Here is a 14084-nt window from a genome sequence, read left to right as displayed (position 1 = left end):
CAGAAATCGTGTTGACATTTATATGTGCCTGATTTTGACACCGGTGAAATACATACAGCAAATTTGCCTGTGAACGCTTTATATAAATACAATATAGGCAGGTCTAAATCCAGGTGATCACTTATATCAATGTTATATATATATATATATATATATATATATATATATATATATATATATATATATATATATATATATATATATATCATCATATCGTCTAGACTTAAAACTTGTATAGTTTTTTGTCAGTGTTTATTTAAAAATGTCAAATTATACAGAATATACAGTGGTAAATATTTGATTGATGAGTTGTCACTGCAATATATAACAATACAATATATAGAGAATGCTTTTACCACTAAGTTCAGCATATTGACACAAAAATGATAACTACTCGGTTACTCACGTAACCTCAGTTCCCTGAGTTAGGGAACGAGTATTGCGTAGCTATACGCAGTGGGGGAAACTCCTTTTCCTCGATTTACTGAAGCCTTTATGTAAAGCGCATTTGCAGCTGCACAGCTAGAACATGAGCGTCTGGCTCGCTCATAGGCTGCGCTGCGGCAACTGCACATCCAATGGCGCAGGCGCCTCTGACGTGCAACCAATGAGATCACTCTGCGTCATACACGTCAGAGCCCGCCAAGGGGGCGTGACCTCAGTCTATAATAGTCCCCGAATTCGCCATTATAGCAGGTTTAACGACTGAAGCGACAACTTGCCATGTTACTATAGTGCGGCTGGCTACGCAATACTCGTTCCCTAACTCAGGGAACTGAGGTTACGTGAGTAACCGAGTAGTTCCCTTTCGAACGGTCACTTCGTATTGCGTAGCTATACGCAGTGGGGACGCCATGCAAAACGCCGCACTGAGTAACTGGCTGCCACTGCAACTCAGGCCCCTGAGCATACAGAACAAGCCATAACCGCATAATTATGTATAAATAGACCAGACACCGTCAGGTCTAAAATAGTACACATCAGTTAGAAATAACCCAACATACTACACCAATGAACCCAGACACTGTCGGGGTTATTGGTATATGAACATATAACCAGTCAAGTGGGTTTATATATGAAATTATAACCGGCCAAAGCAGGTTTTATATATGTATGGAATATAACCGGCAAAAGCGGGTTTTATATATGTCATATAACCGGCCAAAGCGGGTTTTATATATATGTAAATATAACCGGCAACAGCGGGTTTATGCATGAATACAACCAGCCAGCAGCGGGTTTTATATATATATGTGAATTTGATAGTGCACAGTAATATATGACAAGACCAGCCACCGACGGGTCTTAATCATACCGAAAGCACCTTCGCCTGCAGGGAAGGCACTTCCCTATTATAGAAACTCATAAATGTGGAAGGCGAGGACCAGCCGGCCGCATCACAAATATCACTAATGGGAATGCCAGATGACCAAGCCCATGACGAGACATACCTCTGGTCGTATGGGCCTTGATACCTATAGGGCAAACTTGACCCGCTGCGGTATAAGCCATAGAAATAGCATCCACTATCCATCTAGACAGTCTTTGCTTAGTGACTGGATCCCCCTTGGATCTACCACCAAAGCAGACAAAAAGCTGTTCTGATTGTCTAAAAGACGCAGAAAGCTCCCGATAGATTCTCAGCGCTCAGACAGGGCAGAGAAGATTAACCTCTCCATCCTCTGCAGAAGGAGGGAGGGCTGATAATGTCACCACCTGTGCTCTGAACAGTGTTGAGAGCACTTTAGGAACGTAACCATGTCTGGGCTTGAGGATGACTCTGGAGTCATCTGGACCCAACTCCAAACATGCAGGGCTCACAGAGAGCGCCTGCAGATCTCCCACTCGTTTGATAGATGCCAACGCCATAAGGAGAGCGGGTTTCAGCGAGAGGGTTTTTAGATCAACCGATTGGAGCGGTTCGAAAGGCGGACCTTTCAGAGCCCCAAGGACCGTGGAGAGGTCCAGAGGCGGCACAGACGGAGGCCTGGAGGGGTTCATTCTCCTCGCACCTTTCAGGAATCTTACGACCAGGTCGTTTCTTCCCAGTGACTGGCCAGCCGTCAGAACATGATGTGCTGCTATGGCTGCCACATACACTTTGAGCGTGGACGGGGAGCAACCCGCGTCCAGCAGCTCCTGTAAGAATGAGCGAACCACTGATATCACACATGACTCTGGGTCAGCCTGATTTTTCGAGCACCAGCTGGAAAAACCTGACCATTTTGAAGCATACAGGCGCCGAGTCGACGGGGCCCTGGCTTCAGATATAGTGCTTAAAACCTTCTCAGGAAGGTCCTTGGGTACCCGTTGAGGGGCCAAACATGAAGGGCCCATAAATCGGGTCTCGGATGCCACAATGTCCCGTTCACCTGTGTGAGGAGGTCTTTCCTCAGTGGGACAGGCCATGGGATTGTGTCCGATAACTGAACTAGTTCCGGGAACCACGATCTGGTTTTCCAGAGAGGGGCCACCAGAAGGACTGGGCACCCGCTCTCTCTGACCCGTTTGATGACTTGTGGAATCATCGAGACGGGGGGGGGGGAAGGCATAAAAGGGACGGTTGGGCCAGACATGGGCCAGCGCGTCCCTGTTCTTCGAGAAGAACAATTTGCAGTGGGTGTTGATTCTCGAGGCGAAAAGGTCGATTTCGGCCTCGCCAAACACCTTCCATATTAGACTGACCGTCTGTGGGTTCAGGGACCACTCGCCGAGGGGAGTGTTGTCCCATGAAAGCATATTCGCGCCCACATTCTGGACGCCCGGGATATGCGCTGCTCTCAGAGAGCTCAGGTTGGTTTGTGCCCATATAGAGGAGGTCTCTCGCCATCGCATGCAGGTTCCCTGACCTGATGCCCCCCTGGCGATTCATGTAGGCCACCACTGACGTATTGTCTGTGCGGACTAAGACGTAGTGACCTCTGAGGTTCGACAGAAATGCCTTCAGGGCCAACCCAACTGCTTTCATCTCCAGACAGTTGATATTTAAGCTCTGCTCCGTGCTCGACCAGAGGCCGGATGCAGGCATGCCCTCGTGCAGCGCTCCCCAACCCAGGTTGGACGCATCTGTAAGAACCACTTTCCTCCTGGAAATTGTTCCCATTGTCACCCCCTCGTGGTGCCAGTTCTGAGCCCGCCAGGGAATCAGGGTTCTTAAACAACCGTGATTCACCATAACGCGCAACCTGCCTGACTGCCATGCATGAGTTGGCACACAGCGTTTCAGCCAATGCTGCATCGGGCGCATGCGCAGTAATCCCATGCGGAGTACTGGCGATGCTGCTGCCATGAGACCAAGCAGTTTCTGAAATTTCTTCAGTGGCGCGCGCTCGCGCAATCTGAAAGTGCCTGCAAGCGCTCGCACCGAGAGCGCGCGCTCTGTGTGAGTCACGCTGTCATAGCTCTCGAGTCTAAAACTGTGCCCAGAAAGATCATGCTCTGGCTGGGGGTTAGTTTGCTTTTTGAAACATTGATTGTGAAACCCAGGCATCTTAGATGGCCGAGAATCAAATCCCTGTGAGCTAATAGCTCGATTCTCGACTGTGCCCGCACCAGCCAGTCGTCGAGATAATTTAACATGCGCACTCCCTGAAATCTCAGAGGAGAAAGCGCTGCATCCATACACTTCGTGAATGTACGGGGTGCCAACGATAGACCGATCGGCAGAACGGTGTATTGATAAGCCCGGCCCTCGAAGGCGAATCTCAAGAATGGCCTGTGACGAGGATTTATTTGAATGTGAAAGTAAGCATCTTTCAGATCCATTGTGACAAACCAATCCCCCGGGCGCACTTGCGCGAGGATATGTTTGATAGTTAACAATTTGAACGGCCGTCTCATGAGAGCTTTGTTCAAATGTCTCAAATCTAGAATGGGTCTGAGACCACCGTCTTTTTTCGGAATCAGAAAATAGCGGCTGTAAAAACCCATATTTTTTAGCGCGGGGGGGGACTAATTCTATCGCCCCTTTTGCTAATAGATTTTGTACTTCGGTGCGAAGCACGTGACCCACGTTGCTTCTCACCGAAGTCTCGAGAACCGCCTGAAATTCCGGGGGTCTGCGAGCGAATTGGAGCGAGTAACCTCGCTTTATAGTGTTTATGACCCAACTCGATACATCGGGGATAGCTTGCCAGGCTAGAACCCGTGTGGCTAGGGCTTGACACACTGATTGGGGCTGGTCACCTAACGTAGGGGGACCTGATACCCTTATATTGTGATTTGTGCACACATTGAGTATTGGACTGACTGTACAAGCATTTGCGTGTGGGGAAGTCAGTGTTACAACGGGGGAGGGGCCACCTAGTGAAGGGGGACCGTGAACCCATATATTGTGATTTGTGCACACATTGAATGTTGGACTGACTGCACAAGCATTTGCGTGTGGGGAAGTCAGTGTTACAACAGGGGAGGGACCGCCTAGTGAAGGGGAACCGTGAACCCATGTGTTGTGCTTGTGAAACTGATAGCTAACATTTTGAACGGCCGTCTCATGAGAGCTTTGTTCAAATGTCTCAGATCTAGAGTGGGTCTGAGGCCGCCGTCATTTTTCGGAATTAGAAAATAGCGGCTGTAAAAACCCGTATGTTTTAGCACAGGGGGGACTAATTCTATCACCCCTTTTGCTAATGAATTCTGTACATCGGTGCGAAGCATGTGACCCACGTTGCTTCTCACCGAAGTCTCGAGAACCGCCTGAAACTTTGGGGGTCTGCGAGCGAATTGGAGCGAGTTGCCTCGCTTTATAGCGTTTATAACTCAACTCGACACATCGGGGATAGCTTGCCAGGCTATAACCCGTGTGGCTAGGGCTTGACACACTGATTGGGACGGGCCGCCTAACATAGGGGGACCTGATGCCCTTATATTGTGATTTTTGCACACATTGAGTGTTGGACTGACTGTACAAGCATTTGCGCGTGGGGAAGTCAGTGTTACAACAGGGGAGGGGCCGCCTAGTGAAGGGGGACCGTGAACCCATATATTGTGATTTGTGCACACATTGAATGTTGGACTGACTGCACAAGCATTTGCGTGTGGGGAAGTCAGTGTTAAAACAGGGGAGGGGCCGCCTAGTGAAGGGGGACCGTGAACCCATATATTGTGATTTGTGCACACATTGAATGTTGGACTGACTGCACAAGCATTTGCGTGTGGGGAAGTCAGTGTTAAAACAGGGGAGGGGCCGCCTAGTGAAGGGGGACCGTGAACCCATATATTGTGATTTGTGCACACATTGAATGTTGGACTGACTGCACAAGCATTTGCGTGTGGGGAAGTCAGTGTTACAACAAGGGAGGGGCCGCCTAGTGAAGGGGGACCGTGAACCCATGTGTTGTGCTCGTGTGCTTTATTTGGGTCGCCGTGAAAACGGCGTTTGTTTGCAAAGACGCGCTCACTGCTGCGGGCCTGTTTACAATAATAAAATCCCCAGCCGCCTGAACTGTACAGGGGGCTGTGGGAAGTTTTGCTGGCTTCTTTGAGGGTGGTCCGGCAAGCGCGGGACACGTGCCCTCTCTTTCCTTTGCGTGCTAGGACGGCTTTGGCGGGAAGCGTTCGGCATCAGCCGCAGGGCGGGGCTGAGAGGCCTGTTTCGCGGGCTTTGCTGGTCGGCGCCAGCTAGCACGGTTAGTTCCACTCGAGCTCGAGGTCCGCGACGGCCTGTGTTAGGATCCGAAGCATTTCACCGTCGGAGTTAGTCCTGCCTCGCTGGGTCCGCCGAAAGAGACGAGGCCCGCCACGTGGTGGTGGGGGGGCGCTGATCTCCCTCGAACGGGACCGGAGATGACTGAGCTGGAGTGAGTGAAGCACGCGGGGACGTGGCCGGCGTGCATTCACAAACGTCCGTGCTCTCTGGATGCCGTTGGCTGCGGCGCTTCTTCTTCCTCGGCTGAAGTAGGGCCGGAGAAGGGAGCGCGGGTGATGCGGCGCCGCCGTCTCGAGAGAGAGCTAACGTTAGCCGAGTTCGCAGCACGGAGATAGGCATGCACGCGCAGGCCGCACATCCGCCGACAGAGAGTGCATTCTCTGCGTGGTAGAGTCCCAGGCATGAAATGCAGCTCGCGTGTTCGTAGGCCTCGCATAACACGAGGCATATGGAACAACGCTGATACAGATATAAACACATAATAAACAGATATTGAAAAGGATATCGCCGGATAGCCACAGGAGAGACGGCGTCAGGAGAAACACGGTTGAGATGTGTAGTCTGCTGAACTGTAGCTCGCTCAGGCTGAAGGCTTGTTCGACGGCGAAGGCTCAATAAATGGTCAGAGACGTGAAGTTTGTCGCTGAAGGAGTAAAATCTGCTATAATGGCGAATTCGGGGACTATTATAGACTGAGGTCACGCCCCCTTGGCGGGCTCTGACGTGTATGACGCAGAGTGATCTCATTGGTTGCACGTCAGAGGCGCCTGCGCCATTGGATGTGCAGTTGCCGCAGCGCAGCCTATGAGCGAGCCAGACGCTCATGTTCTAGCTGTGCAGCTGCAAATGCGCTTTACATAAAGGCTTCAGTAAATCGAGGAAAAGGAGTTTCCCCCACTGCGTATAGCTACGCAATACGAAGTGACCGTTCGAAAGGGAACTGCAAATCCACCTTTCGCTGCCTGGAGTCCAGTTGTTTATATGAATTGCAGCGATCTATTTGCTTCTCTGTTCTGTAGCTTTCGTCAGTCTGTAAAAATATACCTCAGATTTCTTGTCAAATGTAGTTGTACAGTCAATCGCTAAGCTCGTTCCCGTTTTAGATGTGTTTTTCACGGCATTCACGCTCAAAACCAATGTTGCCGCTCAGTCTTTTTGCCACCTAGTGGGCGTGGCCTCAATCACGCCAGCTGACGGTGACGTCACGCGCATTCCCTCTATTTCAGTGAAAGGAAGTTTTTACAGAATAATTCACACAGAAGGTGATGGTCATTTAATAATAACATTACGGCACTTTTTTTTAGGGACATGATACAGAATTTCAGGCTATAATTGTATCGCTAACAGGCTAGTACCACAATCCAGATGGAATACACTCAAAATTATTTTACATATTAATATATTTTTATATGCCACATTTAATCTTTTTAACGTTGCGCCCACTATAATTCCGTGTTTCCGGAGGGTCTTCATTTGAAACGGACCCCTTCTAACCACACGCGCGGCGCGTCGGTTAGGTAGGCTGGTCTCTGACGTGACAGCATGAGATTAACAGAGTCAGGTCAAGAGAGTAAACCATTGTCCGTCTGCTGGCAGCCGCTCTCGCTTTGTTTATTAGCGTCAGCATTTATCGCCATACGCTGAAATGCGCGTGCTCTTCCTAGCCTGCTTAAGTCCTAAAACAGGGAACTGTACCACTGCTGAAAGAATAAGGTACAGTAACATGTTTGGTTAGCGAAACCAGGAAGTATCACAATCCTCCATTGATCATCACCTCTCACAGCACAGCTTATTCGAGTTGTATTAATCCTGTAAGGTGATCATTTTTCAAGTGAAGCGATTGTTCAATCTGCAATGCGCTATACATCACAATGTCACGTATTGCACTGCATAATGCACTCAACGTTACACATGAAACTATAATCTGTTACGCTGTTGTACAAATAACTACCATGTTTTTTGTGGGTAGGTACTGTACAATGGTAATATCATGGCATTATTTGAAATACCAGGCAAATTCCGTGTAGCCTATATAGCCCATCAAAGTACCATGACCATCACTGTACCATGACACAAAGAACAGCTCAGAGCCACTTAATTACAGAGAATGAGATGCTGATATATATATATATATATATATATATATATATATATATATATATATATATATATATATATATATATATATATATATTAGATAGTGTATAAGTGTGTGTGTTTGGGTTGCAGGAATCACATCGTGGCTGCAGGACACACTTGTGTACTGTGTGATACAAGAGAGTTTAGTTCTGCCTCTGATGTATCATCCCTGATGACGCAAGAGCCGCGGGTCGAGGCTGCTCTGGCCATTCATCTTTTCAAAGGAGGCAGGCTTCTTTTAGGTGGCAAGTCCCTCTGCCTCTTAAAATATACATACACATGTTGATTTCTCTATATTAGTGAGAACAGCTCATATAGATGCAATTGATTTTATGCGGAGTATGTGTACCACATAGTCTAAGCTGCCCAGACACATACTGTACACACATCTGTCTTGTCTCATTAGTGTTACTATCCACATTTATCACACAATTTATGACTTTACTAGTGATAGATACATTGGAAATTCCCACTTGCACATGAAACATTACGTTTTAGAGTAGTATTTTGTTTAGGGACGCACATTATATTAATACCAGATATATAATATTAGTGATTAGTGATTTATTTTTTATGGGATTAACTAATATTGGATATTTCATTGCTCATGCCAATTCCTACCACTATATAATATAATTAGTATCAGCCATTAGTTTTCAGCTATATTTTCAGCTATAAGTGTAACATGGTATTACCATCTGATACCATCAACACAGTCACAGAGTCGTTTTATGGGGAGTTTGATGGCACTCATATTATCTGCTTCCATGATCAATTAATGACATTCATTTAAAAAAACTGTAAAATGCTGACTGATATATTGTGCATCCTTTCTCACAGAATGCCTAGTTCAGATTGAAGGCTACTTCTCCCTCACCTCTCTAAGATATGGACAGTTTTTTTTAGTCATTGCCCAGTCAAGTGTCCACTCTGTGGATGACGACTCTCCCCTCTGGCAAGATAAACACACTGTTTCATGCCTCAAAGACTTTGCTCACTCTAAGGATTTAAAAGTTGAACGAACTTCAGAGGAGGTGAATAAGTAAAATAAGGGATTTACGTCTTTGTTGTGAATTTCCATTTCTCTGCAGATGCTGGAGTGCCATTTGGAGTGGTCTTCGGAGGGACCGATGTCAACGAGGATGTAAAGGATGAGCACAAGCGAGCTGTGATGGAAGAAGTTTTGCGCAAGGCCAGGTCAAATTCACTCAGTTCCTGACGAAAGCTGCCGCTTTATCCTGCTTCCCTGCTCTAGTCAGCTATAGTTAAAGGGATAGTTCACCCAAAAATGAAAATTCTGTCAGTATTTACTCACCCTCATGTTGTTCCAACCCCGTAAGACCTTCTTTCATCTTCGGAACACGAATTAAGGTATTTTTGATGAAATCTGAGAGCTGGATCACTCCTCCATAGGCTTCTTCAGGGATTGAAACTTGCCAGCCTCGAAAAGTTATTAAAGAAATCGTTAAAATAGTCCAAGTGACTACAGTGGCTCAATCTTAAGTTTATCAAGTGACGAGAGTACTTTTTGTGCGCAAAAAAGACAAAAATAACGACTTTATTTCAACTATTCATTTCCTTCTCTGTTGGCCTCTAGTCAGTTAACATAGTGTAATAGTGTAGAGCTACGTCACATGTAGGCTCATAATTGGCCGACGCTGGTCATGTGGGTGATGCGTGTGACGTACAACAACAGAAGCACTGCGCTATTATACTAGTGAACTGACTCGAGGCCCAGAGAAAAGGAAATGAATAGTTGAAATAAAGTTGTTATTTTTGTTTTTTGCGCACAAAAAGTACTCTCGTCGTTTGATAAACTTAAGATTGAGCCACTGTAGTCACTTGGACTATTTTAACGATTTCTTTAATAACTTTTCGGGGCCAGCAAGTTCAATCCCTCAAGAATCCTATGGAGGAGTGATCCAGCTCTCAGATTTCATCAAAAATATCTTAATTCGTGTTCCGAAGATGAATGAAGGTCTTACAGGGTTGGAACAACATGAGGGTGAGTAAATATTGACAGAATTTTCGTTCTTGGGTGAACTATCTATGAACTAAATATGCATTGCATTAACCCTGTTTGTATTTTAATGCATTGTATTTTTAGGGCTTGCATTTTTATGGGCTGAAATTTAGCATCGTTGAATATTTAAGCTTGTGAATATTTAAATTCAAAACATTTCAAACACATTTTCATTTGTAAAATTTAAATAATCCATATTCACCTTTCATATTTCACTTCCAAAATATTCAAACTGATTAAAAATACAACCTATAATATTCAACAGGCGGTTTTCAGTTCATTTTATTTCGCTTTGCAAATTCGCTTCCACAAATTCAGTGGTTCAAATTCGACAGTAAATTCAACGTTGACATCCAGGAACTGCAGGAAAAGCAGTAGATTACCGAGCATAATCTCCATCTGCTGTTAGTCGACCTCACCAGCAGGGGGTGCAAGCGCGTGTTGTTGACGAAGACCAGAGCAACAGTTAGAGCAAGCCATTCATTCATAAAAACTCATTTACAACAATGTAAGTGTATCTGTGATTATTGTGTTTTATGTGAAATTCAGTGTCTTCACAATTACTTTTCCTGTGTAGCCTACATGCACCTCTACCGTGAACGAGATTATGATGTTATTCCCCCGATGCGGATGTATAGGCCTACAGATCCAATGTTACATTTGAGTTTGACATATCTATTAGTTGTTTAGTTGCCTAAACCTTATTTTGTGGCGATTGTGCTGCATGCAGTATACTAGGGTTTCCCTCAATACATCAGAATTCCCCTGCTGGACATATAAAACGCTTAACGTAGCTTAATGGATTAATACAGTGATATAAAAGACCAAACTCGCAGGCAAACAGAAGGACTCAGAATATGAACTTTACGCGCAAAGTTTAAAGCTGAGCGTTTCTCAGTGATACTGGCATAAGTTGGCTTGACAGTCCAGACATGCGCACATTTAGGGACCGTCTCTAACGTTACATACGACATTGGTATACACGTTTCTAACTTCAATAGCATTTGAAGAGAAGGACTTGCAGTCATAAAACCAACTGTAAAGTGTTCATGTAGGTGATGTCAGGCATAATGCGCAATTTATTCAAATAAATTGAAGTTAGAAACGTTTAGGCCTATAGGACTACCAATGTTACTTTAGAGACGGTCCCTAAATCTGGGAATGTCAAGCCAATTTTACAATAGTCATTTAGCAGACGCTTTTATCCAGACCGACTTAAGTTACAGTTAAACTAACAATATAGGACAACAATATGAAAGTGCTATGACCCTTCCCAGTTTAATCATGTATGTAGGAATATTAGAATGTATGTAGGCATACTTCCTCAATAATGTGCCAGTTTGGTCTTTTATATCACTGTAATAGTCCATTAAGCTACGTTAAGCGTTTTGTCCTGATGGAAGGGGAATCCTTGAGTATGATGAGGTATTGAGGGAAACCGATTATAATCCCGTTCATGGTAGAAAAAGTTGATAACATGTAAGGGTACACAGGGAAAGGAACAATGAAGTTAATGAATGAAACATAAAAACAGCTTTTGTGCCTTTATCATCTTTTCCGCATATATACTGACCCAGATAGTCATCAAAAAAAAACTTAATGCTCAATTGTTGTAAATGAGTTTTTATGAATGAATGGCTTGCTCTAACTGTTGCTCTGGTCTTCGTCAACAACACGCGCTTGTACCCCCTGCTGGTGAGGTCGACTAACAGCAGATGGAGATTATGCTCGGTAATCTACTGCTTTTCCTGCAGTTCCTGGAGGTCAACGTTGAATTTACTGTCGAATTTGAACCACTGAATTTGTGGAAGTCAATTTGCAAAGCGAAATAAAATGCAGCGAAAACCGCCTGTTGAATATTATAGGTTGTATCAGTTTGAATATTTTGAATATTTTTAAGGTGAATATGGGTTATTGCAATTTTAATAATGAAAATGTGTTTGAAATGTTTTGAATTTAAATATTCACAGCTTAAATATTCAACCATGCTAAATTTCAGACCATAAAAATGCAAACCCTAAAAATACAATGCATTAAAATACAAGCAGGGTTAATGCAATGCCTATTTTTTTCAAGTAGTGCAATTCAACAGGCTTTTTGTTTCAAAAACATTTGCCATTATTTTACTTCCATAGGTTTGGAGCAAGGGAGTAAATGAATTTTAATTGAAGGTGAACTTTATAAAAAGAGGATTATCTGAGATTTCTAGTGTATTGTTAATCTCTGCATCTGAGATAAGTTTTAGTCTTCTAATCTGCAACGGATAAGGGGGTCTTTTAAATTTTGGAGACAATCATCCATGAGATTACAAAAGTATGATCTAAACTAGGTTGTTTAGGTTTTGGTCCTAATTGACCTTTGGTATGTATGTGTGTGTGTGTATATGTATATATATATATGTGTATATATATATATATATATATGTGTGTGTACATATACACATATATATGGGGTGGTGATGGCGCAATGGATAAGACACATGCCTTTGGTGTGAGAGACCCGGGTTCGAATCCACTCTGAGACACCAATGTGTCCCTGAGCAAGACACTTAACCCCTAGTTGCTCCAGAGGCGTGCGACCTCTGACAAATAAAGCAACTGTAAGACGCTTTGGATAAAAGCGCCAACTAAATTAATAAATGTAAATGTAAAATACATTATATGCTGGTCATTTAATTAGAATATCATCAAAAAGTTGATTTAAGTAATTCCATTCAAAAAGTGAAATTTATTATTATATATATATATTATATTATATGAATTCATTACACACAGACTGATATATTTCAAGTGTTCATTTCTTTTAATTTTGATGATTATAACTGACAACTAATGAAAACCCCAAAATCAGTATCTCAGAAAGTTAGAATATTGTGAAAAGGTTCAATATTGAAGACACCTGGTGCCACACTCTAATCAGCTAATTAACTCAACACACCTGCAAAGGACTTTAAATGGTCTCTCAGTCTAGTTCTGTAGGCTACACAATCATGGGGAAGACTGCTGACTTGACAGCCGTCCAAAAGACGACCATTGACATCTTGCACAAGGAGGGCAATACACAAAAGGTCATTGCTAAAGAGGCTGGCTGTTAACAGAGCTCTGTGTCCAGAGTGTCTCTTTGCTAAAGCCAAAAAGGACTGGATTGCTTCTGAGTTTTCCAAAGCTATGTTCTGTGATGAAAGTAAGTTTTGCATTTCCTTTGGAAATCAAGGTCCCAGAGTCTGGAGGAAGAGAGGAGAGGCACAGAATCCACGTTGCTTGAAGTCCAGTGTAAAGTTTCCACAGTCAGTGATGGTTTGGGGTGCCATGTCATCTGCTGGTGTTGGTCCACTGTGTTTTCTTAGGTCCAAGGTCAACGCAGCTGTCTACCAGGAAGTTTTAGAGCACTTCATGCTTTCTGCTGCTGACCAACTTTTTGGAGATGCAGATTTCATTTTCCAACAAGACTTGGCACCTGCACACAGTGCCAAAGCTACCAGTACATGGTATCCCTGTTCTTAATTGGCCAGCAAACTTGCATGACCTTAACCCTATAGAAAATCTATGGGGTATTGTGAAGAGGAAGATGCGATACGCCAGACCCAACAATGCAGAAGAGCTGAGGGCCACTATCAGAGCAACCTGGGCTCTCATAACACCTGAACTCCATGCCACGCCGCATTGCTGCAGTAATTCAGGCAAAAGGAGTGTTACAAACCTTTTAAGTCTAGGGGAGAGTAAAGTGTGCAACATTAAAATACTGAACGTGTAGTGGAAAAACATCTCACACAGACCAGTCTAATTGAAGTATGTTGAGGATTTATTATAATGAGAAGCAAGGTGTAAAGAATACCTCAAGATAATGAATTAAATAAGTGTACAAATCATACAAAGAAAAGGTCCACAAAACAAAGAGGTAAAGAGTAAAGAACCAGACAGTGCCAAATCAAAGAAAGGAACAAAACCAGTCTTACTAATTATAAACAAAACAATTTATAATCTGACTAAATTGACATTCATCAAAAAAAACCAAAGATCTTCAGCGTCAGAGGCGCCCTAAATAAACTGCTCTTACTGCAAAACGAAAAGTACAAAAGATGGCACGTGTCGCTAAACTAGTGTTCTATACACAATTGATCCCTCAGTGTAGCATATGTATACCACGTGATATCTCACCTGTTCTTTTCTCTTCCCCGTTAAATAAGTTTCACAACCAGACCAACGGCAAACTACTCAAGATAAAAGACGACCCAAATGGCTTTAAGTTCTCAAAGAACACAGTTTCTCAAACACT

The 14084-nt window shown here is 43.9% G+C and overlaps 1 protein-coding gene across 3 annotated transcripts in view; it reads left to right on the top strand.

The window, feature by feature from the left end:
• Window positions 1-7147: 7147 nt before the first annotated feature.
• Window positions 7148-14084, top strand: part of glt1d1 (glycosyltransferase 1 domain containing 1) — a 59284-nt gene continuing 52347 nt past the window's right edge. For 2 of the 3 annotated variants that reach the window (XM_077224357.1, XM_077224358.1), the window contains exons 1-3: window positions 7148-7360; window positions 7877-8031; window positions 8878-8983. In XM_077224357.1, the coding sequence (XP_077080472.1) occupies window positions 7293-7360; window positions 7877-8031; window positions 8878-8983 (329 nt within the window). In that variant the 5' untranslated portion in view covers window positions 7148-7292. The remainder of the gene's footprint in view (window positions 7361-7876; window positions 8032-8877; window positions 8984-14084) is intronic. The other variant, XM_077224359.1, reaches the window with a different exon arrangement.

Source organism: Siphateles boraxobius, unplaced genomic scaffold, assembly GCF_051911475.1.
Source record: "Siphateles boraxobius isolate OS27281-9 unplaced genomic scaffold, OSU_SipBor_1 9, whole genome shotgun sequence".
Classification (NCBI taxonomy): Eukaryota; Metazoa; Chordata; class Actinopteri; order Cypriniformes; family Leuciscidae; genus Siphateles; species Siphateles boraxobius.
Note: the sequence above shows the minus strand (reverse complement) of the source record. Positions and strands in the feature narration are given on the sequence as shown.